Below are 27,169 nucleotides of genomic sequence, written 5' to 3' on the forward strand. Positions count from 1 at the left end.
ATGTGATTATTTGTTTAGTTTGTTGAAATTTCATGTTCATTCTTTGACTGAAGCTGTTACTGCTCAAACTGTCCTGATGGTCCGGATCAATCAAAACGTCCAGAGTTTGAATCTTTGTTGTGTTGACTTCTGAGTGACATGGTGAACATGTGTCAAGGTGTGTTTAGCTAATATATGTTGTTTTTAGTTCAAAATAGGTAAAACATGCAGCTAATTTTGTCTCATAGCAACAACAGATGCAACAATAATTGCTCACAGTGACACAGAAAATACAAACTAGTTATTTTGTGAATTATTTTGTCAGTCTCTCATTGTCTTATAATATATTTGCCTATTCTTTTTTATTATAAGCAATAAAATAAACAATTGTGTGTATTTTAACTCGAGGTGAAGAACTATGTTCTGTGCCATACGAAACTCAGTAACTGTTGTTTGATAAATATGATCACATAAATCAATATACTATAATCATATTGTAAAGCAGCAGTGCATCTTTCAGAACAATAGGCTTAATGAGGCAGAAAGGAAAAGTTCAATGAAATTTTATATATTTTTAATGTTGCAACATCTGAATTCCTCCATTCACATAAATGAATAGTTCGTTCTGACCAAGCGATCTGATTGGACGAGAGTCACTCCACACTGGGACTTTTAACTACGTGTATCACTCCGCTTCACAGGTGTTTTATTAACCGTTAACTGACGTCACATTAACGGTCGTTATCGATCTGAGATTGTAACAAACAAAGATGAAAATATTTCCAGAAATAACATTTGAATCAAATGATGTCTGGTTGTCAGAGGAGGGTGAAGGGAAGAAGAATGGACCCCTCCAGGTGCGCTCATATGACGTCATCAGGTCAGGAAAATGTTTATGTGTTGCTAAGCAACAGTCCAGCATACTCAAGTGGCGGAACTATTTGTGTTGGTGTAGACCAACAAATGATAAAATAAATAAAATTCATAATCTGTTGTTGTTTATTACTGTTGACTAAAATGGCGCCGGTTGAACTGCGCGTGACGTTGTTTTAATAGAGAATGATCCGTCATGTGTAATCATCTTTAAATGCTAAAGCTAATTAGCAGACAGACTTCAGTTTAATATATAAAAGTTTGGATGGTCTCTGAGTAACAGAGAAACACAAGGTCCGTCTCAGTCTCCTCCGCTTCACTAAACTCAGCATCTACATTGTTCTATTTTTCACTTGATATGATAATAAACTATTATTACTATAAAGAATCATTATATAAATAAAGAGATGTATGGGTCTGTATCCTCCTCCCTCGGTGACTCAGCTCCTGAACTTGATTCTATTTTTCCCTCGTTTGGTGAAGAAACGAAAGTGAAAGCACGAAGTGAATCCGGAGCCTCCGCCTCCTCGTCCTCAGTCCGTCTTCGTGTTGGTACCTGACGGCGGGATGGACGGGTCCGACAGTCCGCGGCCGGTGACCGTGGAGGGGGACTGGAGTCCGGTTCAGCCCAAAACCCTGAAGAACAAGCTGCAGCTTTACTTCCAGAGCAAGAAGAAGTCGAGCGGAGGAGACTGCTGGGTGGAGGTGGAGGACGGAGCCGCGAGAGCCGCCGTGTTCTTCCGATCAGAGGAAGGTGAGTCTCCGGCACGTTTCACCGCAGAGCACCTGGACCTGGACCGGGTCTCTGTCGGACCGGGTTCAAGGGTCCAGACAGTCCGACAGAAGAGACTAAACACTTTCCTGCAGAAACAACAGACAGGCCCGAGTCTCACTGCGACACAGTCTGAAAATCTACACTGTAAAAAAATATCAGAAAACAACATTTAACCACCGAACAAAGACGCAAAGATTCATATTTGTATCCAGTTAAACTCATTAAATTAATCTTTAATCTTCACTTTGAACTTTCCAGCTCTGATTAATGTAGAAACTGACTTTAAACCGTCATCGGACAGGTAAGACGTCACGTGTCAGCTCATCAAACACATTGAGGCTATTGATCTGTTGAATTATCAGCTTTCAGCGACAAGTTTTTAAATCTTACACATCCGCATCAAACAGATCTATCAGGCAATTAGAGTTAATAAACACTGAGACATGTCATCTGACTTCCCAGCATGCACTGCGCCTCTCCAGCCACCACTCACCCCCCTCTTCCTGCTTGGTGATGTCACAGCAGGTCAATCAGGTGTATTGACAGATAATTGATCTCTTTACTTTGAGTCTCTCAGACTGTTGACAAACAAGAAGTCCAGGTCACCTAAATTATATATTTGTCCTTTTTTTACTTTATGTATTTGTTTTTGTTTTGTTTTTTTTAAATTAATTTTTATAATAATAATCATAATTACTAAAAAGATTTTGTTGAAATTTTATGCGTTTCTTTTATTTAAGAACTGAAGTAAGAAAAAACACATGTAATATAATAATGAGCGTTAAACCAGATGCTGCTTTTACACATTTCAATTTAAATGAGTCTGAAATCACAGGTGGAAAATACACTTACTTAAATACTTTACCAAGGTATAATTTTAACTACTTTTATTATACTGTAATATATTAATTTTATTCTACTTTAAACCTTTAAAACATTTATCCGACAGCTGTAGTTGCTGAGTTTAAAAACTTTATATTTTAAATCACCCAACACGTATTTAAAATGAGTAAAGTTATCTCCACTGCAGACAACAGTAATATTAATACGCTGCTTAAATGTTAACGTATCAATAATAATAATTCAGTAACGTAAACTGACGAGGGCCCAGGTTGCTGCACAGTGAGGACTTTTATTTGTAAGGGAATATTTGTTTTTATTTAAATTGTGAAACTGTTATTTTTACTTCATTAAATATCTGAATTCTTGGACTTGATTTAAACGTAAAAAAAAAAAAAAAAGATGTGTTTCCATGGTAACAGCCAACAACACCTGCCGGCCAGTGTTTCCATTAAAAAAGTGGAGTTAATGTCTAAAGTGAGCCGAGTGGTCGGCAGTGTGCCGGGTGTTTCCTGTTCTTTCAGGGTTTGATTCTCTGAGGTGTCACATGTTGGTAGCTGCTGGGAAATGAAGCAGGACTCTGTTGTTGGCTCTGGTTGCAGTGAGACAGCGAGTCCTCGCCAGGGAGAACCATGAAATCAACGTGGAGAATCAAACCATCAGGTTACGGCTGCTTTCTGCTACAGTAAGTCGAGTTTTCATTTAAACCATCAACATGTTGTTTGTTCAGATTAACACTGAAACCTCTGATTCCACTGCTGTTTTCATTTAGTGTTTATTCCACTTTAACACAGTGAACCTCACTGATCCGTTTCCTTTAAAGCTCCTCCAGTGTAAAGGTCTGTGTCCATGTGTAGTGTGATTATAGATTATAGATCAGCTCTAGCTTCTATATTAATACTGTGAAAGTATCAAAGCCTCAGTCCACAGAGAAATGCACACAGCCTGTATTCAGAAACTGAGCCTTAAAACCAGCCGTCAGGACTTCTGGAACTTTGTGATGTCACAACAAAGCAGTCACCAAGCCCCGCCCACTCTACTTTTTTTGATCCCATATTTGTTTTATTTATTAATTCATTTTAATGCAGTAAAAATCAATTGTGGCTGTAGTTTCTCTGTGTTGTAATGTTTACTGTAAACATGTTGAGATGTAGTTTCCTTCGTTTGGAGGTTCTTGTTCTTCACTTGAGTATCGCTGGTTTCTGTTAATGATACTTAAAGTTACTGATGATTTTTACGTATAAAACAAAAACAGGTATAAATGCTGATAAATACAATGTTCTGGTTGTGACTTTATACAAATCAGGATCTAGTTGTGTCACATTTCAGATGTCTGAGATCTGAGGTGACGACTTTTATACAGGACTTTTATACTGAAATAACATTTTGAATTCAGGACTGGTTATTTGTTACAGAATATTTTTTTATTTAAATTGTGATAATGATACTTTACTTCAGTAAAATATCTTAATACTTGAACTTATTTTAAACCTAAAAAGTTGTGTTTGAAAAAATGTCAAAATTTGAGTGGTTAAAGCTCAGAAACTGAATCTAGATCAGTGAATCGTCTTTGATTTCTCTCTCTTTCTTTATCTGGTGGCCCTGTGGAGGGGCCCGACCCTTAGGTTGGGTACCAGTGCACTAAATAAAGTGTATATGACTTAGTTGAAGCAGCTACAACAGTAAAATGACTGAGGATCAATGATCCGATCAGAGAATCAGGTCAGTGTTTTTACAGTGGTGCTTCCTCCACCACTGGGCGGGAGGGGGTGGAGCCTCCTGCTCCTGTTATGACATCACAAGTTTCCACTTCTGTGATCAACATGTTATAAATTCCTGAACGTGTGACGGCAGCAGGAGGTTTGGCCTGGAGTCCGTGTTCTTCTTCTGTGGTTTCAGGGCGTGGATCCACATGAGGTTCATAAGACAATAAAAGCAACATGGAGGTCACATGTTGAGGCAGCAGCTCTTCCTACTGATCTTATCGTCAACATCTGTCAAACCAAAGTCTCTCATATTGTCTGATCCTGTTTTATGTCCTAATTTAAGTGAAATGACGTTTAAACCGAGTCACTTATTATTATTAGCTTTTTATGGATGAAACATTCAGTCAAATGAAAATATTTCAAAAATCTTCTGACACATTTTGAAGTTGTAAAATAAAGTTGAGTTTAAATCAACTCCAGTTTATAAAGGTCAGATCATGAACATCAGCTGATTTGTTAAAACGGAGCTAAAACTCACTGAACTGCACTGAGGTCAGTTTTATGGAGAGCTGTGAAACATTTACTGACTGAGCAGCAGTAAAAATATCCTTTATGTATTTTATAAGTCATCACATACCAGACAGTCATTCTTGTTTTCACAGAACCTGGAAAACCTGATACTGACTTTGTTTATTAACACATTTTATTGTATTTTGTTATTCGTACAAATGTGGTTGTTGTGAGTTTGTTCTCGATGGTGTCAAAGCTTTTATCCACCAGCTGCACACGATAAAATAGCTGAATTTAAAGGGCCATACCTGTGTTTTTGGTTTATTTTAGTTCATTAAAGGAGTTTAAGTTTCAAGCTTGTTTTGATTTATTTTAAAGTCTGCATGTTAAACAGATGTTTATTCCTCTTCATGTTTTCATTCTGTGTGACTGAATCATTACTGTTCTTGTCTCCTTAGAGCGCGACGAACAGCGACGACGTCTCAGGTAAAACTCACCTCTGAACTTTCTCTTCTTCTTCCATGTTCAGGGTTTTATGGCCGCTGTCTTTTTAACGTCATACTGATGTAAATGATCAGTCAGGTGTTATCCTGTATTTTTCTTATTGTCAAGACTGTCAACCAACAGGAAGTTAGTCTGACTCTCAACACTTCCTGGTTTCCTGTCTGTGGCTCTCAGCTCTGAGCTCATCGGTTTCGTCTGAAAACATTAATCTTTGAAAACACCTCACAAATATATTGTTTCATTTCTGTAGTTTTTGTCAAGGAAATAAGCGTTTGTTGGGGCGTGTTCAGTATCACCAGGCTTCATGTGCGTCCTGTCAGGAGCTGATGCAGTCGAGGTTTTACCGAACAAACTCATCAAAAGCAACTTGTCCTTACATTATTACAAAATAGAAATATTTATTTAAAAACAATGTAGATTCTACAAAATTAAATTTAATATCTGGCTCTTTTTTGGTTTGAATGAGACGTGTTATCGTCATGGTGATAGTTTATTTCTCCTCAGATGATCACGTCTTGTTTAGTTGTGTTCATGTTGCAGATAAATAATTTGAACTGGACAAACCTGATTCTCTTGTTCTTCAGATACAACCACGGACTCAAAGACTCAGAGGTCGGAGGTCGAACATGGAGCTGGAGCTGGAGCTGCTGCAGCGAACACACAAGGTAAAAACACACTGTGTTTGAATATAAAGAATACACAGTAATAATAATAATAATAATAATAATAATAATAAAAAACTTATTTTGTATAGCACCTTTCATACATAGTTGCAGCTCAAAGTGCTTTACAGAAGAAAATAAAATCAATAACAAGTAACAGCAACAGACATAAGGGACAATATAATAAATAAAAGGGCAATAAAATAATATAAAAAACTTAAAAAATATATATAAAAAGGTATAAAAGAAATAAAAAATGTATCAAGTAAAAGCAAAGTAAGTAGTTAATTAAAATCATAAAAATTGTTTTTCACTTGTTTCTTAAAACTAGTAAGTAAGTTATAACTAAGTAGTTATAACTGCATTTCTTTTTTCAACAATTTCTCCAGGAATTAAAAAAAAAAAAAATTATTAATGATAATAAAAATAATAACAAGTTCCACTTACTTGGTTTTTCCAGAGTTTTCAGCCACATTGCTTGTCCTTCATCAGAGGATAGAGTTTTCTGGAAAGAAGAATATTATTTAATTTTATTGCATTGTTATCAGAGCTGTTATGTGTTTATGCTGCATCTTTGCATGAATATATAATATATAAAAAACTTAGTTATTATTATTTTTGTGTCTAATTTGGCACAGTTATACAATGCAATGAGAAGTTTTTCAATTACAAATTAATAATTAATGCAAATTAACTTGGGTTTAAAAAGAACAGCTTTTAAATCTCTGCACAACAAAATAAACTTTCCTCATAATTAATATTAAGTTTTATGGCTTTTTCCAGGAATCTTTCATAAAATATTTGGGCATTAACAGGAAGTAACAGACCTGTGAAATACATAATTACACAACTTTTTTTGTTGTTAATCTTTGCATTATATACGTGATAAATATATTTTTTGTAAAATTTTCAACTTAAATTTCAAAGTCAAAAATCCAAAACAAATACACATAACTAAATGAATGATGCAGAGAAGATAAAACAGGTTTTTGTACTTGTCTCGTCTCAGACTCGGAGTCGGTCCAGAGTTCTGCAGTGGTGCTGGAGAACGTGTCGGACAACATGTGCAGGGATCTGCTGATGATGCTGGTGGAGAACGTCTCAGGGTCGGACGAGAGCGGCTTCAGTCTGGAGATCATCTGGGAATCCAACAGAGCCGTGGTCGCCTTCACCAAGCCTGAAGGTAACGGATGACACACTGTGTTACTGTCACCAGGACAGATTCTTTTACATAGAGTCTGAGACTAAATCAGTCACGTTTAAAGTGAAAGACTCCAAACTGAAAAACATCATGAGCTGACCTTTTTATTTTCTTTTTTTATTGTGGACAATTTTGGAAAAACTTGACCTGAAGTAACAAGGAAGGCAACACCAAGAAAGTACTGACTAATATCAAAGAAACGAGAGCATAATTTAATAACATCGTTCACTAATAATAAGCCGATACATAGATTTATTCATCGCCCAGGGGCAATTCAAGTGTCCAGCAGCTCAATAGTAGTAAGAATAATAGTTAATAATACTTAATAATAGACAATAATAGTTCAATACTCTAGGTCATGAGCCACTGCCTTTGGCTGAGGTGTTATACGGCCTAAATATATGTAAATAAAGTATGTGGTATATTTGATAAACCAACCACTGTTACAACAAAATGGGAACTGTACCAGAGCTCGACTGATGCAGGTTTGATGATGTTTGGGGTAGAAAATTCCAATATGAAAATATTGAGCAATAATCTTATTCTATATACAACGGGTTGTTATAGGTTGTTGGTCCATTTGTTGTGGAAATTATGGGGTTGTTGTCGAGTAACTTTCCAGCAGCGTTTTTCACAAATGCGACTGTCACAGATACCGCTGATACTACTGTATATACTGTAACTACGGTAAAGAGTGGAGTGGGAGCGCGCTCTGCTGGACAAACTGTGTAATGACACAGTTTCTAAATGAGGCCAAGCATGTATTTCTTCATATGTTCTTTTAAAACTGCGAAATATCAGACAACATTCCCTCCGATACGGATAAATATCTGTGATTGTCTCTGAACTATACATGAACGTGCAGACGGCAATGTGCACGTGGACGTCGTGCAAACAGACGTGAACAGATGTTTCAAAACACAGAAGAAGAGGAGCTGGGTCGTGAAGTTTCATACTAAAGTTTTTCTTCGATTAGAGATTGATTGCATGTGTCGTCCTTCAGTCTGGATACTGTTTCTCCCTCTTAACGGTGGATCTGTTTCTGAGGCATGTAACAGCCTGGTTTCATCCTGACGAGCCTGTTCCAGGCTGAAAGGAGTAATGTGGAGTGTTTTGCAGATGCAGAGAAGTTCCTCACTGTGAGTCAGACCAGCAGCAAGATGCAGAAACAGGGACTGACTGCTCGACCGCTGGAGGCAGCAAAGAGCGTCCGAGTGGAGAGACTTCAACCGACTGTGGTCAAAGGTACGAAAACTGTTCACACACTGTTTGACCTCGAGTGTCTGGGTGTAGAGGGTGTAGGTGTATTACTAGTTTATTAAATACATGTTGTCGTCACACAATCCTCAAAGCAGCCTGCAAGAGGAGGAACTGCTGTTTTACTATCACATGAACTAATGATTATGTAAGTAAAAATTTGATTATACAATTAATTTTTCTGCAGTTCTTTGGTTGAAAATTAACTTATGGCAAGAAATCACAGGAATCATGACAAAGTAATAATGATATCACAAAATAGTGATTTTAAAATCTCTAGAAATCCTTCAACAGCATTGAAAATTTACTGCAACAACAAAATCTCTCTCTAGGATCAAAGTGTCGATCAGTCTTTATTAGGTCTCCCACTACACTGAAGTCTTAGTTTTGTCTAAAGTGACTTTAAATAAAAGCTGGATAGTGGTTTGGAAAATCACCAAACTCATTGTTACTAGTTTTCTTTAGAACGACTTTCATCCACAGAGACCAGAAGAAAATGTAGATATGTTCATGCGACATTTTAAATCTGACAATGATCTCACATTCAAGTTGATGATCACATCATGTGTTGGTTTACATCACATTTGCCATATTATACAGAGCAGTTCTAGTAGCTCAGGTGTTTCTGGATAGTTGAAAGCCTTTTCATCGTTTAAGTTTTCTGTCTTTGTGATTGAAAACTCTGTTTCTGTTTTTTTAGACTTGTTGGATCTGTACTTTGAGAAGAAGTGGACTCTACCGGACAAAATCGTCATGATCCAGAATGAACAGGCTGCCATTGTCACTTTCAGTGACCCTAAAGGTTTTACATTTAATTCTATTTGTCTTAAGTGGATTCAGTGTGTGTAGAGGTACTACAGTAAGTCTAAGGCTTGAACATGCTGGCAAGCTTTGAGAGGCCTTAAAGACCAAACTACAAGAAATACACTATTTGCCAAAGGTATTTGGACACCCTCATAATATACCCACATTATAGTTGAGTCTTCGATTGCACCACCATGGACATTGATATGTACAGCCTCCACTCTTCTGGTCTCAGTCTCTCCACCAGATGTTGAACCAGCTGCAGGGATTTGCTCCCATTCAGCCACAACAGCATCAGTGAGGTCCAACGCTGGTGTTGGTAATGAGATCTGGCTCAGTCAGTGTTCCAGTTCATCCCAAAGGTGTTCCATGGGTATTGAGATCAGGGGACTGTGCAGACCAGTCAAGTACTTCTACAAATTACACAAAGTACACGCTTTAAAGTCTCAGTATGTGCTGTAGTAATAAGATTCCTCTTCACTGCAAGAGTGAAAAATCAACAGCGAAATATTGACCAAAAGTAAGACCAAAGGACAGTGAGGGTGTCCGTGTACTTTTGGACACATAGTGCATCCCGTGACCTGGACAACTGAATCTTCATAGAAACTTCAAAGAAAATCATTATTATTTATTTGTAGTAGAATAACCATTTACCTGAGCTTTCCTCCTTTATTCCCTGTATTGCTACAGTTGTGGAAAACATTTGCATAAAAACAGACTACATGATAGGCTCCAACCCTGTCAAGATGTATCCATACCACGAGTCCCTGGGCACCGCCTTGTACGGCAAAGAACGACCAACATGGAAGATGCCCGATCCCTTCACTGAGGGTGTTCACCATACCGTCTGGAAATTCCTCCTGATGAAGAAGCAGTTAAAAAGCATCAACGATCAGATGCGTCCGTACTTCTGCAGTGTGGATTTGGATAATCCAGAGGTGAAGCTCAGCCCTCTCCCAAACTTTTTGAGGCAGAAAGATCTGACTGCAAAACATGTAGAAAACTGGGCAGGTACCGCCCAAGAGGCCTTCCGTAAGCTGATGTCTCACTACACTGTCTTTGAATGTCCAGCGAATGCACCTGCATGGAAAGCTGCAGAGAAAGAGGTCCGTTCGGTTGTAGAGGAAGACGCTTACCTGGTGCTGGATGCACCCAAGGGGGCTTTGATGGTGGCTGGCCGAGCTGACCATTTAAAACAAATCAAAGCTCCTGTGGAAAACCTTGTTCTTAAAGCCATGAGTCAGATCGAACGGCAGAGAAATGGTGTCTCTGAGGTGATGAGTTTATCCCCTGCAATGTTCTACATCCTGAAGCAGGACGGGCTGCAGAACGCTGCACTCAACATTTCCGCTGACATGACCCTCTCCTACGATGAAGGTGCTCAGAAGTTAACCATTTCAGGACTCCGTGCAGAGGTTTTCCAGGCTAAAGCATGGATCTTGGAGAGGAATGTGCATATGAGTAAAAAACAGCTGAATATCCCCCCAGGTCTTCTAGACTTTCTTAAGGTAGTGGATCCCATGGACATGTCACAGGACCTGTTCACATCTCAAGGGATCAGCGCCATCTACAGCATTGACAACAAAGGGGTTTTACTGTTGGGGAGTTCTGACAGCATCCTTGCTGAAGCAGAGACTAGGATGAAGATGGTTTTGGCTGTGAACACTCTGGATGTGGAAGACCAGGAAGTCCTGAAACTTCACAACTGGGTGGACCTGAACCAACAACTTCTGGATGCATACAACTTCTCAAAGAAGAAAACCGTGGACATACAGATCCACACAGTGAGAAGAGACAAAATAACGGTGGCTGGCTTTAAGACTCCAGTCAAAGAGGTCAGCTCCAGCCTGAATGAATTCATTGTGAACTACTCACGAGTTAAAGAAACCATTTGTGTTGAGTCCTGTGCTGTGGTTCAGTTCATTGAGAAGAAGAAATCACATGATTGGTTCAGTATTGCCAAAGCTAATGGCGTGACAGTCGATTTTGACCCGGAGCGACCAAGATTCATCATCGCCGGGGCTCGTCTTCACGTTCAGAAAGCCAAGTCCTGCTTTCAGGAACTGACCAGCACTCTCTTCACTGACAACTTCATTGTTGACAAGCCTGGAGCTAAGAAGTATTTCCAGTCATATGGAAGCATGTTCCTGTCGACAATAATGACAGAGTTCAGCTGTGTGGTGGTGCTTCGTCCAGAGAATCAAGAGGACGATGAGGAGGAAGAGAACTACGAGGAAGAAAGTGGCCTTTGTTACTGCAAAGTGAAGACCACCAGTGGAGTTCTGGTTTCAGTTAGCAAGGCAGATATCTGTAGCTTCAACGTTGACGCAGTGGTTAATGCAGCTAACGAGGAACTACAGCACATTGGTGGCCTGGCTTTGGCACTGCTCAAGGCTGCAGGACCACAGCTGCAGAAGATCAGCAACGACTATATTTCCAAACATGGAAAACTACGCCCAGGTGACGCCATCGTAACAGATGCATGTAACCTCCCTTGCAAGTATGTCGTTCATGCAGTTGGTCCACGTTTCTCTGACTCTGACAAGAAGACGTCAGTGTCGCGTCTGAAGCTTGCTGTTAAAGAAAGTCTGAAACAAGCAGAGATGGTAAACTGCTCCACCATCGCCCTGCCTGCGATCAGCTCAGGTGTGTTTGGTTTTCCTGTTGACCTCTGTGCTGAGACCATAGCTCAGGCGGTGCGGGAGTACTGCGACAGTCCTCGAGGTCCGGGATCGTTGACTCAGATTCACCTGGTGGATAACAACAACAACACCGTCGGAGTCTTGGCCAAAGCTATCAACCGAGAGTTCATTGACCTGGGACCTACCATGACAGCACCAGAGCAGGCAGGCGGGAAAGGCGCTTGGGCTTCAGGGTAATTTTTGTTTACTACACAACATTTACTGTTGATCAGAACATACTGCGAGGATTTAACTGAATAGTTAAACATTCTGTGACATACGCTTTGAGTAAGATATTCAGATTGATACCACTTGTATGGTACATATGGAGCTAGCTTAGCTTAGCATGAAAACAGGGAAAACAGCTATCCTGACTGTCCATAAGTAACAAAATCCACCTAAAAGAAGAAAAACAGAAATGTAAAAACACCAATTAGCTGTTTTACATGGGGGTCATACAACCAGCACAGACTTCAGGAAGTTGCTGCTCCCATCACCTTTAAAATTACAAATTTGTGTTTTTACACTTTTAGTTTTTTATGAATTAGAAAGACAGATATAATGCGTTGATTGTTAACTTTAGAGGTGCTGGTAAGTAAGAATGTTGTTACTTTTGGACTTTAATCATTTTTAGCATTTTCTGGGTTTAATGAACAGTAAACTAGAGACCCCACTGTCAGTTCAGGACTTCAGAGAAGCTGCGCTCAGTCACTGCTTTATGTTTCTACACCTGTTCAATAAACAAAATGTAAATCAGACAGTCTGGTTTTATTATTCTCTTCCCAGTGGACATCAGCGGGGTCGAGGTCGAGGTGGCGGAAGAGGAGGTGGCGGAAGAGGAGGAGGCGGAAGAGGAGGAAGAGGAGGAGGAGGAAGAGGAGGAGGAAGGGGAGCTGAATTTCATGGGGGCCAGCAGGGTAACAGGGGAGGTCACAGTCCCAAGGGACACACCAGGCCTGGAGGACATGGAGGACATGGAGGGTAAGGTTCTTCATCTTCTTTTCTTTAATCTCTATTTTCTGGTTTCTGTTTCTTCTTCTGTGTTTTTAATCTTGAATTAGCTCTTCAGTGAAGTATTTAAGACCACGTTATGAGTCTGAGATATCTCTTATTCCCAGTCCATCATAGGATCAGGAGCAAAAACACCAAAATGTAAGAATAAGGACTAGAGGGAGCAGCATTGTGAAGGAACTCACACTGATATTTTTTGCCAGATGTGGCTGGTACCACTGACCTAACATTTTACTTTCTGAGTAACAAGCTTTGGACGCAGTAATGCTGACAGTACTCACTGATGACATCAGTCCTGTTCTCTGATTGGCTGCAGGCCGGGCAGGATGGAGCAGACCACCGCTGAGGGTCTGAAGATTGTTCTCTGCAAAGGAAACATTCAGGACCAGACGGTGAGTACTGACCCTGCAGTCATTTGATCATTTGAATAATGTAGTTTATGATGAACTGCAGTATTGTGCAGATGTGGATACTAACAGGTGACACAAGGTGACAAACAGTGAGAACTAAAATTTTGAGGGGACTTCTTTCAGCAGGTGAAGTCATCTGACTCCCTTTTATTTCTGTTGAGCATCATATTGTTGAACAGGAGTGTTTGTCTACAACACCCTTGAATATTCGGCAATCGCAGTCTGTAAGCGGCCATGTTAAGTCTGCTTCACGTTGTTATTCGTCTAGTTTGGAGACACCACGTACTCCAGTATGTGGTGTACAGTATGTGTCACTGTAACATCTGATTTACATGGTTTTCCATAAAAAGATGTGATTATTATTTACATACAGTGAACTGTGTTTGACTGTGTCTCAAGTACCAAGTCGGCCTTATTACACACAGTCAGTGGAAAGTCCTTGTAATGTAAATATTTAGTATATTTGCAGGAGCATAAAGCCTGTTCAAGAAGATGGAGCAGACCCAGAAGTCACTCTGAAGACATCCTTAGTGACTTGTATATGATGATGCAGCCATGGGTAGCCAGTGTAGGTTGATGAGTAGCGGAGTGACATGTGACCTTTTGGGCTGATCAGAGACCAGACAAGCTGCTGCATTCTGGACCATTGTAAGGGTTTCTCTGTGCACAAAGGAAGAGCTCTGCAGTAGTCGAGGCCTTTACTGGTCGTTTCAAATTAATGTTCTGTTGATGATATAATTGATCCTCTCAGCTGTTGTCCTGACCTTGTGTACAACGCTGTGATTCTGATCCACAGACCAATGTCATCGTCAACACCATCTCAGAGAACATGAATCTGACCCAGGGAGCTGTTTCCAATGCGATCCTGGGGGCAGCCGGGTCCAGTCTGCAGTTGGCTGTTCGGTCCGAAGCTGGGGCGGCCACGCTGCAGCAGGGCAACGTCGTCATCACCGACGGCTTCAAACTCACCTGTCAGAAAATCTTTCACACTGTTTGCCCTTACTGGGACAACGGAGGAGGGCGGGCAGAGGAGGTGAGAGGTTTCACTCAGGGGTTTAAAACACAGCACGGTGATACACCAGTACAGAGTGACTGAGAAAGATTTAAAGGATTATTACACTGAAAAATAAAAAGCTCAGCCTTGTATAGAGACAGTATGTTGGGTGGTTCACTCTGTAAGTCTCGATGGGGACAGTCTATCTAATATCTTTAAAGTTAAATCGCCCTTATTGAACACAATTTCCTACAAGCCCGAGACCATCATGGCTCAAGAGTGGAGTTGAGGATAGAGCATTGGGTGAATATTAGGGATATAGATGTGTCCTCTTAAAGTAATTGTTGTTCAGTTTTTATTCTATTCATTTTTATGAGGATCTTCAGTTTTCCTTCAGTTTTTATGTCCACAGGCTACTTGTACCTTCAGCTTTTTATCTAAGAATATTTTCGAACACAGTTGTTCATCTTTTTATGCATCAGAGTGTTTCACGTCCCTCTAACACTCGAACTGGTCTTTACTTACCCTGGAGGTCTGACATAACTCCCTCTACTTTGCACTGAATTGTTTGGTGGTGACTCTTTAGGATGACCCAGTGACAGCATTCGTAACTACAGCTACCCAATACTCCTCCACGGAGAATGAGTGGAAGAAGTAGCAGTACAGTCTTACAGTTTTACTAGCAAAACCAGTAAAAATAAATATAATTCAGAAAAATAGCTCCCATCAGTTACACTGTATATTATTGTATTATAATAACTCATACTTTACTGTGTAAGTAGCATTGTGGTGTTGCAGCATTGCAGCAGTGATGATGGAGATTTAACACAAATATACTGCTGGGTAGTTTAACCTACGACAGAACATCATGTTTTAAAAGCTCATCGTATGTTTGGTTCGTAAAATCTGTAAAATAAGTAATAACTAAAGTCGTCAGATAAATGTAGTAAAGTCAAGAAAAGTAAAATGTTTGCCTCTATAAATGGAAATGTTCCAGTAAAGTTTTCTTCAGTGAATGTACTTTGTTAATTTCCACTGCTCAGAGCAGCAGAATAGTTCAGGGGAATTTAAACCAACAACTTTCCAATCACAGCATTATTTATCGGACCTAATTGGCATCTTTCATCTTCATATGTAAGTTCACACTCACTGAATTCATTGAGCAGCTTGTTGACCTCTCAGTCTCACTCGTTCTCTCTGTGTCCTCTTTCCGTCTCAGGCGTTGATAACCATCGTCAGATATTGTCTGGAGGAGGCGGAGAAGCTTAAGATGGCGTCCCTGTCCTTCCCGGCCATCGGTACGGGAAACCTGAGCTTCCCCAGAGACGTGGTGTCCAGAGTCCTGCTGAGGGAGATCCACTCGTTCAGTCGCAGAAGTAGTCCGCGCCATCTGAGACAGGTGGCCATCGTCGTCCACCCTAGTGACAACCAGACTGTGGATGTAAGTGTCCGGTTCATGTTTACGTGCTCATCGTGTCCTGAGAATGAAAACTGTTCCTTTTAAAGCTGAAAAGTACAAAAATCATGAGGTGTGGAGATAGAAAGAAGTGAACTCACCTGACCTCTGTAGCCCCGCCTCCAGGCTACATTAGCTGCTACTAGCATAACACACCCCAATCTCACACCCAACTGTCTGCAGCCGAGTTGCATTGTGGGTAAAGTAGACACAAGGAAGGAGAATGGATGGAATAAAAAGATGATTTCTCTGTCCATCATGAATGTGACAGTGTTGTAGGAGTGCAGCATCAGTGGAGCGCCAAGTCTTTGCAAAGCAAATGTTTACTACTGGAAAAATCACCTGTATTAACATAAGATGTCAACATTATTGTTCGTCAGTGTTTCACCAGGGAGTTCAAAGGTCAGACTGGTCAGAGAAACGTCCAACACGAAGCACAGAACTTTAACGAGTCACCGGTTCACAAATCCACCGGCCAGTCACAGCAGTCCTCAGGTAAGAAGCCTCCAACACCTGTCGTTTATAACCTTTACTCATCAGCAACAGAACTACTGAGAACAAATCAAATCAAAACAAACAGAAGAAGTCTGTAAATAGAGATTTGAGAGTGTCACGGGTCAGATTTGTGAACCCAGCTGAGACAATCTGTGTTGATCTGTTTTTCAGATGTGTTCAGAACACAAAGTAAATGTTCACCTACATCTTTCTATTGACTCAGCTACGTTCACGCTACTACGGTTTCATTTTAAAACAAAAACAATCTCCGTTTTAGCTCCGTATCAGAAGCAATCTCCTAACACACCTGAAAACACACACATACATGAGCAATCATGTACACTGAGCATGTGCGAGCCGGTAAAAACAGGAAGCAGATCGTCTAAAGTTGATTGGTTGCAAGAAATACTATGAACCAGGGACATTAAAGACAGTTGTAGTGTTAAAATATAGAATTAAACTGAACAACAGCTGCTAGCAAAGACAACAAGTTCAAAAACACTTGTATATTTTTCATTATTCGTGGGTGTGACATCATCGTTTCCAAAGGTCTCAGTTTCTGTCCGTCCAGACTACAACACAACCCCAGAGTTTTCAAACTAAAACACAACCCTAGAGTTTTCTGAAAGTCTCCGTTGTCGGTGCTCAAAAACCTGGGAGTCATGTGGACGGGAGGTGAAAACGTAGCAAAAGAGATGAGCTTTGCGTTCTGTCTTACGGCTTCAGGGACAAAACAGTGAGAGTATACAATGTTGTTAGAGAGCAGCGGGGACAGAACGCTGAGTTAATCATGTGCCATGGAGAGCTAAGAATGTTGTTCACCTTTAACCATGATTTTATGAGCTAAACAGTGAATTGAGCTAATGTTTGGTTGTACTCAAAACCTGCCGACTCTGCACAGTGCTGTGGCTTGATAAAGAAAGATAAGATCCAAGTCTGGTCAATGAGTATTTTAAATAAGCTGTGTTTGTTTGTGTGTGTGTGTGTGTGTGTGTGTGTGTGTGTGTGTGTGTGTGTGTGTGTGTGTGTGTGTGTGTGTCAGCCTCCTTCGGTAATGTATCGTCCCCCTCCCTCGGTGTGTACCGGATGGAGATGGGTCAGCTCACCCTCGAGGTGTCATCAGGAGACATCACCAGGGAGGCCAGTGATGTCATCATTAACTCCTCCAATCCGAGCTTTACCCTGAACTCAGGTGATTGTTGCCCTGCGGCCTCTCTTCTTTTCTTCCGTTTCTCTTGGAGTGAACGTTACGTTAAACGTTGTAAATGTTTCTCTTCACATACGGCAAACCGTTTTTAAACGATCAGCACTTCCTGAACCTGTCGCTCTCTCTTCTTTGTATCTCAGGAGTGTCGAAGGCGATCTTAGACAGCGCTGGGTCAACAGTCCAGCTGGAGTGCTCACAGATGGGTATGTACTGTATCTGGACTTGAACCTGTTTCACCAGAGTCCAAATTGTACAATGAAAATCAAAGGGGTCAAATGTTTCTCAAGCGTACAAGGGAACCCAGTACAGCGCAGACACATGCTTCAATGAACATTTACTGTAGTTAGAGAGGGAGGGGGTGTTTTGAACTTTGATTTTCCCAAACATATTTTCCAGCTAGTCTTATTGCTGTTTTACTTTCAGTGATGGAGGAAGTATTCAGACCCTTCACTTAAAAGTAAACGTACCACACAATAAAAAAAAAACTAACTAACCAATCGAGTCCAGTATCTCCCTTTAAACAAAAGGAACTTACTCTTTAACCAAAAGGTCTCTCTCTTAGACACTTAATAACAATCTGAACAAGCTCTGTAGTGGACGTACTTTGATTGGTTCAGTTTGGACTGTAGCTTTACTGTAAAATGTAATTGTGTCTGACCTGATGTTTGGTTCCTCTCTGAAGTGAGCTCTCCGGGTTACCAGCCTCGTCCAATGATCTTGACGTCAGCCGGAAACCTGCCCAGCGGACACATCATGCACATCGTCGGCCAGAACGATCCTGCAAAGATCAAGGACATGGTTTACTCTGTGCTGAAGACCTGCGAGGAAAACAAGTTCAACTCTGTCGCCTTCCCAGCCCTGGGAACAGGTCTGTCCAAACTATGTATGACTGTATTCTGAAGAAGAGCCTTCTGTTGTAGGGACTGAAATGAGACTCAACATCTCTGGTTCCCTTTTTCCTCTCACTTGTTTCCTCCGTTTATTGGTTCATTTTGTCATTTCTATCATTTCACTGCTTCCACGTGGTTTGGATTTACAGTTGATAGGTATTTTTCACTGGCCTCGCTCTGTTAGAACAGACAGAAGCTGCATTTGATCTGATGTGCAGGTACAGTAGACAGAAGCAGATGTAAAGTAAATTCTGTTTGTCAGCGAAGCAAAATGAACCAGATCTTCTCAAAAACCTAAATATAGCTTTTATGTTTTTTGACTAGAAACGGCACAGAGTTCTGTAAAACCGTTCTCGACCAGCTCTTAAATCTGCACATCTGACAAATGTAGGGAAATGTAACACAACTGCAGATTACAGAGAGATGGTAAGAGGAAAATCATGATCATCAGAGGATGATTCCTAACGGTTTTGGGACGGTCTCCTCAGAGAAACAATTAATTTGTGATGTTCTGAAAAAAGTTTTAAAAAATTACTCATCCCAATTTTCCAGAGCACGGATGTCGAGTTTTGTCGTTTCATGAGTTTATAAACGGGAGTTTGGATATTATATATTTAGTTCAGAACCTTTAGCACTTCATATAAATATTCTTCTTAATGAGACTGATCATATCACTAAGGCTGCAACTAATGATTATTTTCTTTGCTAATTAATCTGTAGATTTTTTCCTCAATTCATTGATGAATCTTTTGCTCCAAAGAAAATGTCACAAAATTTTGAGAAATGTCCGTGACATTGTAATTTCAAAATAGTTGTGGATCAGTTTCCTGTTGGTTGAGTAATTGTTTCAGCTCTAAACATTGTATATTAGTAATTTGAGAAATAGATCTTCCGCTTTAAACTTTGATCAGAAAACAATTGAAATATAATTTCTAAGATACCAGGACTGTAGACTGTTGGTCTGTACTGCCATCGAGTTTCAAGACTACGATGTTTTTGCATCCTGATCGTCTTGTCCATCCTCACATCATCATCACCATCATCATCGTCATCATCATCACCGGTCCTTGTCTGCCTGTTAGGTCAGGGAAGGGCCAACCCGTCGGCGGTGGCAGACGCGATGGTGGAAGCGGTGGTGGAGTTTGTGAGGAAGAAGCACCCGAAGTTTGTTCGCAGCGTGAAGATCCTGATCTTCCAGGCGATCATGATGACGGAGTTCCACAAGAGCATGAAGAGGAGACAGGGAGAGGAGGTGGAGGGGAAGAGCGTCTTCTCCAAGATCAAAGGTATTTTAACTCCACCTACTCTAGTATATTATGTTTATTCTTTCTTCCTGTTCTTTCTGATGAAGACTGCTCAGGGAATCATATTGTAATGTCTTTCTTAGAGATGAAACAATAATACTGGTCTATACTTTTCTTATTGTCAGCAAATCTCTTGTGCAGACTCGAACCAACGATGTGTTGGCATCTCAACTCTCTCTCTCTTCCTTCCTCTGTCTGTGGCTCTCAGCCACAAACCCACTGGCCACTCCTCACAAATTCATCGCTTCATCTTTAAAACAGTTCAGCAGTTTCCTTAAACAGCTGCTCACTGTAGTTTTTATCAAACAAACAGGAGGAAATGGTGCATCTGTTGAGGACTATTTTCAGGAGCGTATTACTCCACATTTAGTGCTGTAAATAACTGTTGGACTCCAGCAAAAACACTGCACTCTTTGAGAATGATCATCTCTGCCATAAACATGTGTCTGTCATGTTAATGTAAAATAACAGACTGTTATTTTATGCTGTTCCAGACACTGTCACTTCCTTTTTTACGGGATTAATGGAGGAGCGGCCCAGCACTGACAGCTTGGTCCTGGAGGGGGAGGAGTTTGAGTCCACAGAGTTTCAGCTGTGTGCCGACAACAAAAAGGTTGACAAGCATTCATTCCCTCCATGTTTCAGCTCTTTGCTTTGTCTTGATTCTGGACACACGTCAACAAGTTGTCCCTTTAAAAATTCACACAGAACAGCAGAACAGTTTGACACTGAACCACTAGAAGAACGCTGGCAGCTTATTTAAAGGAGTAGTTCAACATTTTGGGTAACTTCTCTTTTCTTTCTGAGAAGGAACTGAAGGAACTGATATCACTGTGTCAAGTACAGAGGTGGAGTCAGGAAACAGTCTAGCTTAGCATAAAGACTATAGTTCAGACATCCACCTACCAACACCTCTAAAGTACAGTAACTAATAATGTTTGTTTCATGTATAAAAAACAGAAATGTAAAAATGAGGGTTTGTGGTTTTAGGGTTATGTGCTGGAACTATTTCTTGTTGAACAACAGTCGCTGCAGTGACTGTGCGCAGCTTCCTGCAGTGTTGTCACCACAGTGAGGTCGGCAGGTTTAGTACCATCGTGTTTGTACAGAGACCCAGACTAAACCTGTGCTCTCGGACCAAATCTGGCAACCTGTGCTATCACTGGAGAAGTGGGTGGATGGATGGAACACTGTTGTTCAACAATAGGGATGTGATTGGTGAAGGATATAGATAAAAGCAGCTAACGCTATGTAAATTAACTTTCACAAACACTAGTTATTTAGTTTCATATAAACTGAATCTTTATCATCGGATTGATCCGGCGACAACAGAGTCAGAGTTGACCTGCATCTTAGACATATGGATTAGACAAATCACAAGGAATAATCAGGACATACCTGTATCCCGTCTGAAACAACAATCAACTGACAAACCACAACACATGAGCATGACTGGGGTGTGCAGCAGCTGTGGACCTGGGCAGAAAATGTCTTTTTACGTATCTGCATGATTCACGTCGGTCACATTTTCAGGTTGGAAAATTACAACACATAGTTCACACATAGTATTTTACATGTCTGTTTCTGTGTGGATCAAACAAAAGAGATACAGCATGTTAATTCAGCACAAACCAGATGTATGAGATTATTAAAATGCATCAATACCTGTCTGTAACTTCACAACCATTTCTCTGTCACAGGCTGTGAGCGAGGCTAAGAAGAGGATAGAGCAGCTGATTGTGGCCGAGCAGGCGAAGAGAACCATCACCGACCCGCTCATTATTCACCTGTCGCAGGCCGACGTGGAGCAGCTGAGGGCCCTGCAGAGGGAGCTGACGGTTAGCATCCGTCTGGACAAAGGGCTGGAGGACCAGGAGCCCAGCATCCACCTGGAGGGCCTGACCAGGGACGTCTTCACCGCTGAGTCAGCAGTCAGGTCTGAAAACAGGGACCACAGTGATTTATGACACAACAAAGGAGAAAGAATACACGATAAAGCTTCAGTCTGGAGTACTACGTGGTAAAGTATTTATTTTCTTTATCTTGTTTCTGACCATCAGTAACATCATCCGGAGGGTGGAGAGGACGGAGAACTTGAAGACCAAGGCCTTGATGCTGAGTGCACTGGTAGAATGGCAGTTTCAGCTCCCCGGTGGGATGATGGTGCCCTTCGACATCTACACCAACCTCACCCTGGAGGAAGCTCTGGAGAGAAAAGAAAAGGTGAAGATCAAGATCAACAATGAAACGTACTTGGCTAACGTACTGTTTAGAAAAGCAGCTTCGGCGGATGGGCGAAGAGAGCTGGAGCTGCTCAGAAAAGACTTGAAAGGTGAGTCATTATTGTGTGAATCATCAACTTACCTGTTAATAAGAAACACGGTCTTATGTGCAGTACAACCAGAATCACAGTCCATAACAAAGTGAGGAGGCCATTATCCCCCAACATGTTACAGATTTTAACAATTTCAAATGACTAAATGTTTGTTTCGGGCTTATTTTTGGTGGCAGACCTTTTCCAGACTGCTTTGATTGGGGGGGGGGGGGGGGGTTGACTGGTCACTAGCTGCCAGACTTCATTACCTGGGTCCTCTATGCGTGTTCTTTACACACAATTAACAAGGAGGGAAACACAAGACAAAGACAGGAAGTAAAGTAACATGAGACACACAAGGCAAGTGGTTTAAAAAATAAAAGAGGAAATAAATCAAATCCCAAAAAATCAACATAAAGTGTCCAAAACAGTCCAAAGTCCAAAAGTTTTCAAACCAAAAGAGTCCTCTTATGGGCAAACACTGTAAACTACAACTTTCACCATTTTATCTGATCTAAAACTAAAGTCATAGAATCTAATTTTATTTTTCTGATAATTTGTTCTGTGATAAAAGTCAAAGGTACAAGAGGCCCATAGATATAAAAACTGAATAGAAGTCAACTACGACTCCCATGGTGCATTTTCGCAAAAGTAATCCAATAGAGCGGAAGGTTTGCCGGAAAGATAAAGGATAAAACTGGTGAGAAAAATTAAAACAGTTAATCAGGTTAAGTCAGGTTTTGATTCTTGGTCAATTTTGGACAAATTCATTCAATTCTCTGATTAAAATCTTTGATACAGTGAACCACAACCAATGCCCTTTCTTGGTTTGAAGCCCATTTCACTGGACATTCACTACAGATCAAATGTTTTGTCTTGGTTCATATAATAATTCAAATTTGAAATACAAAGTGACAGCTGCAGTCTAAACAGTGAGATGAACGATGGGCAAGACTATGAAAATATCTGTATATCTGTATCTTACCCTTTATTACCTTCAAACAAACGCTCCTGTTGTGATGTTTGCAGATGACACCGCTCTGCCTGGACACTGGGACGACATGAAAGGCGACCTCGTGAAGCTGTTTCCTCTGACGGTGGGATCTAAGGAATACAGTGATGTGGAGACAGAACTTACAAGGACCGGTCTTATTCCAAACATTATCAGTGTATGTTCACGTTCTGATCATTCTAACTGTATTATTATGTTATAATTTCAGTATTATCATCCCCTAAAGTCACAATAGTCCAAGTCATTACTGTATCTTTACTCCTTCTTTCTTCAAAACAATCAGATCATCAGTTTATATGTATAATCCTCACAATGTAACTGACAAGGAAGTGGAGTCCAGTCGTCCATCTTTACATACAGTCATTTGTTGATACTATAAAAATAATGTTCATCATATTTAGGAAAGACACAAATTAAAAACCACATTCAGGCAGCAGAGTGAGAATGATTAACAGAACGATGAACATGTTGTGTTGTAACTCTGGTGGCAGATTGAACGGGTCCAAAATACGACACTGTGGCAGAGTTACCAGCTCATGAAGAAACAACTGGAGGTGAAGAACAAACACACCAACAATGAAAAGCTGCTGTTTCACGGCACCGGTGCCAAATCCATCGATCTCATCAACAACCAGGGCTTCAACCGCGGCTACGCAGGAGCACACGGTAACCACCGCCTCGCACATCTGACTCCGCAGGTGGAATATTTATACATTAGTGTTGGGACAAACTAGCTCATCAGTATTGGTAATTACAGCAACTATGTGTTGGATTTTAAAATGCGTGACTCTAAAACCATTAGAAATCACTGTAATAAAACTGATTCATAGTGTTTTCTGATCTGATACCTCCAGTTAAGGTTTGGTAACGTTTTAATGAGGTACAGCCTTTGTAAGCAGAGCAATGCTTGGATTACCTGAGTGGTATCAGCTGCTTCATTCATGCATCAAGCCGCATGATCTGAAATTAACCCTTAATCTTCCTAATCTATGGATGGTGATGTCAATTTGTTGGTCCACCACTTTGGTTGGATACAGACATTCATGATCCCAAGAGGATTAATCCTACTGACTTTAGTAAGTCTCTAACTTTTTATCTAGTGCCACCAGCAGGTCAAAGTTGTCACTCACAATGAGAAGTATCTCAACACACTGACGTATATGATCCCTGTATCCTAATGACTCAGGTGACCCACTGGTTTCCTCAGTCGCCATCATCAGGTCAAAATGTAAAGTTGTCCAACACTTTGGTTTATAATAAAATCTCTGAAGCTGCTCTTTTATGTTATTGGACTTCAGTGTCCAACAAAAAAAAAAAAGGAAGTTAACAGCAGTTCAAGTTTCATAGTGGACAGAAGCACCAATGATGCAGCAGCAGCGATCTAATTCAACCTGAGGGAATTATCCCGATCTGGAAACCATTTCATTGATGTATTTGATTTAATGATGAATGGTGGTTTAGTCTGTTTAATGTGTTTATTTTTGCTGCAGGTGCGATGTATGGCAATGGTTCCTACTTTGCAGTGGACCCTGCCTACTCTGCGGGAGGCTACGCCAAGCCAGACATCAAGCAGCACAAGCGCATGTACTTTGCCAGGGTCCTGGTTGGAGACTATACCACTGGAAGAAATGGCATGATCACTCCACCCGCCAGAGGCTCTGGGAATGCTGCAGATCTCTATGACAGTGTTGCTGATAACACTGCCAACCCAGCCATATTTGTTGTCTTCAATGACATACAGGCTTACCCAGAATACCTTATCACGTTTACATAAATTACCATGATCACACTGTGCAAAAGTTATGCTAAAAAATTTACTGTTTTATCTGTTCATTCAGTCTACAAAATCAGTTTCATAACTTCTGTAATAGCTGTAAAATTGTAAATCTTTCTAAAGGTGCTATATGCAAGTTTTTGCTATTGCTACATAATCAAGGTTACCATTAACAGCTCTTTACTTACTAGTGTAGAAGAAACAGTTCAGCATCAAACTTCATTCTTTTACGCACCAGGAGCTGCCTCCAGTGGTGGAAAGTAACACCAATGTCAACTCTTATTTTGCTTTTGTTTCTATCAGTTCCTTTCTTCTACTGAAGTTAGCATGCTAAACAGCTAACCCTTGCTCATCCCATATTGTAATAGCCCGCCATTTTGCAAGTCAGTCATAAGATGACATGAGATAAAGACGTAGCGCAGTTAAGAGGGCGTATTCTAACCTCTTGTCTTATAAACACAACTATGGCTGGAGTAAACAGCTGTTAATGCTAACGTTGGCTATGCAGTGATAGCAAAAACTTTCATGTAGCAATTATAAAGGGGGAGTTGTAATGCGTTGGCTGTTTTTTTTTCTGGAGTCAGATTTCAGTAACAGCTCCATCTTTGTGTGATGTAGAACAATATGCTAATTGAGATCAAGTGTGTTTTTATATGGTGGGGAGGGTTTGCTAGCCACTAGCCACCGAAATCAAAATTTATGTAATACTGACTGAGTGTTTTGTTTGGTAAACACACAAATTTCCAGCATCTATGGTGGATGGTTGTTTACAAATGGTAAATGGTGTGTTCATTCTGAAACATAATATCTGGGCTACAGCATTAGCTTTCTGGTAGTATCGTTCTGTTGGTCTGCCTCCTTTGTTCACACTCAAATATCTCCACAAATATTGGTTGGATTATTGTGTTCGGACATTCCTGGTCCCCAGAGGATGAATGCTATTAAGGCTGCTGATCCTCTGACTTTTCATCTGTTGCCATCATCAGGTCAAAATTGGATTCATCCAACACTTGCACATTTATGACCAAATATCATCAAAAACTAATGATATTCCCATCAGCCTCAGCTGGACATTGTATTGCTAATTATTAAGTGCTAATTAGCAAATTTTACCATGCTAACACACTAGCAACAAGCATGGCAAACATCATGCTAAACATCAGCATGTTGGCTATAGATTCATAGTCTTATTTTCAAAACAATTTCCCATGATACCTGATCGAGTGGAGACACTGTAACTACAAGTGCTGTGGCCATGTTCCTTTAAACTTAAACTGCCTTTAAATAAAGTTTGAAATCTGAATTCTGCCCAGTGTGTTTGTCATATGATACAACATTGTTTTTGTAGCATATTAGACTGAATAATACATTTTTCAACATTATTTTTATAAACAAACAACAGCTTTTTCAGAATGCGCAAATTATTACATTTGCGAGACAGATGTATGAAAAGCATTTCTTCATAACACCTACAGGGCTCTGAAAGTGTGGTATGCTGCACAATGTCAGACAATATAGCATATATATATATATATTATAGCAATCAGCAGAAATAACATATATATAGATATAGATATAATGTAGAATAGTTAAACAGTCACAGGGGACATTTATACAGTTTATTTTTAGGACTTTTACTTGTAAAAGTATTTCCACAGTATGGTGTTAGTACTTTGACTTAGTTAAAGGGTCTGAATACTAATTCCTCTACTGGATCTATATATTGTTCCCTTGTGACATTTCATTTTTTGAAGGGGAAGAGGTTCTGTGTCAGACTATGGTATTTTTAACTATGTGCTGGTGCCAGGAATTGAATATTTCTCCAGTGCTTGAGGTTCATTATTTGTTGGACTGTATTCATGATGCCAAACCTGATTTGTAGGTGTGTTTATTTGTGATGTACAGAATGAATTACAAGCTTTTTTTGTAAGCTTATCAGTGTGATCAGCATATCATATTAAAAATGTCATTTCACAAGAGAGGTCTGGTAACAAAGACAGTGGAGTTAAAATAAAGTGTTGTTTCAGGTTTACAACATTTGTCCTGGCCTGAGTTCCCGGAGTGGATGAAGAAAGAGGAAAGGGGAAGTAAAAAGAAAGACTATAATAAAAGCTTCATAGAAATCTGGTGTTTCTAAGAACACAACTGTCCAGTAATACTGGAGTAGGTGGAGACTGCTGTGACTGAAGAGCACAAACGATTATTTATAAAGCGCTCTGTACTTTCACTTCTTACATGTCTTTCAGACTGCACAGGACCTGGGTCACATCTGGGTAAGTTCCATCAGACCAAACAAACTGAAATTTTAAGTGTGTGTACAGTTTGTGTTATTAACTGTAACTAGAACATATTTCATAAAAGCAGGTGAACTCTGAGTTTCTCAGTGTTCCTCATTATGTTTAATGGAAATATGTTTAGTGGTTGTTTGAGGTCCTGGACTCTGAAGTTCTGGTTTTGATTTCAACTTCAATAAATTAACTATTTCAAATGTGTTTGATGATTTTCTATAG

At 40.2% G+C, this 27,169-nt stretch overlaps 1 protein-coding gene and 1 long non-coding RNA gene across 3 annotated transcripts; one reads left to right on the forward strand and one right to left on the reverse strand.

Moving 5' to 3' along the window:
- Window positions 1–521: 521 nt before the first annotated feature.
- LOC130169355 (protein mono-ADP-ribosyltransferase PARP14-like) lies at window positions 522–25,967 on the forward strand. Its single transcript, XM_056376045.1, has 23 exons — window positions 522–1,606; window positions 3,070–3,152; window positions 5,142–5,169; window positions 5,772–5,852; window positions 6,859–7,032; window positions 8,170–8,295; window positions 9,008–9,109; window positions 9,802–11,986; window positions 12,579–12,773; window positions 13,120–13,195; window positions 14,010–14,246; window positions 15,427–15,648; window positions 16,044–16,158; window positions 17,201–17,350; window positions 17,506–17,568; window positions 18,048–18,233; window positions 19,338–19,541; window positions 20,054–20,172; window positions 21,260–21,495; window positions 21,620–21,891; window positions 22,903–23,042; window positions 23,377–23,551; window positions 24,376–25,967. The coding sequence occupies exons 1-23, from the start codon at window positions 1,420–1,422 to the stop codon at window positions 24,657–24,659; spliced, it is 5,640 nt and encodes a 1,879-aa protein (XP_056232020.1). The 5' UTR covers window positions 522–1,419; the 3' UTR covers window positions 24,660–25,967.
- On the reverse strand, window positions 6,905–15,437 carry LOC130169376 (uncharacterized). Of its 2 annotated transcripts, none has more exons than XR_008827822.1 (3): window positions 15,358–15,437; window positions 13,085–13,167; window positions 6,905–7,026 (listed from the first exon to the last, which is right to left on the reverse strand). It is a non-coding gene; the product is annotated as an uncharacterized LOC130169376 (long non-coding RNA). The 2 variants fall into 2 exon arrangements; XR_008827821.1 differs by lacking the exon at window positions 6,905–7,026 and adding an exon at window positions 12,661–12,748.
- Window positions 25,968–27,169: the final 1,202 nt, after the last annotated feature.

This window comes from Seriola aureovittata, chromosome 5, assembly GCF_021018895.1.
Source record: "Seriola aureovittata isolate HTS-2021-v1 ecotype China chromosome 5, ASM2101889v1, whole genome shotgun sequence".
NCBI lineage: Eukaryota > Metazoa > Chordata > Actinopteri > Carangiformes > Carangidae > Seriola > Seriola aureovittata.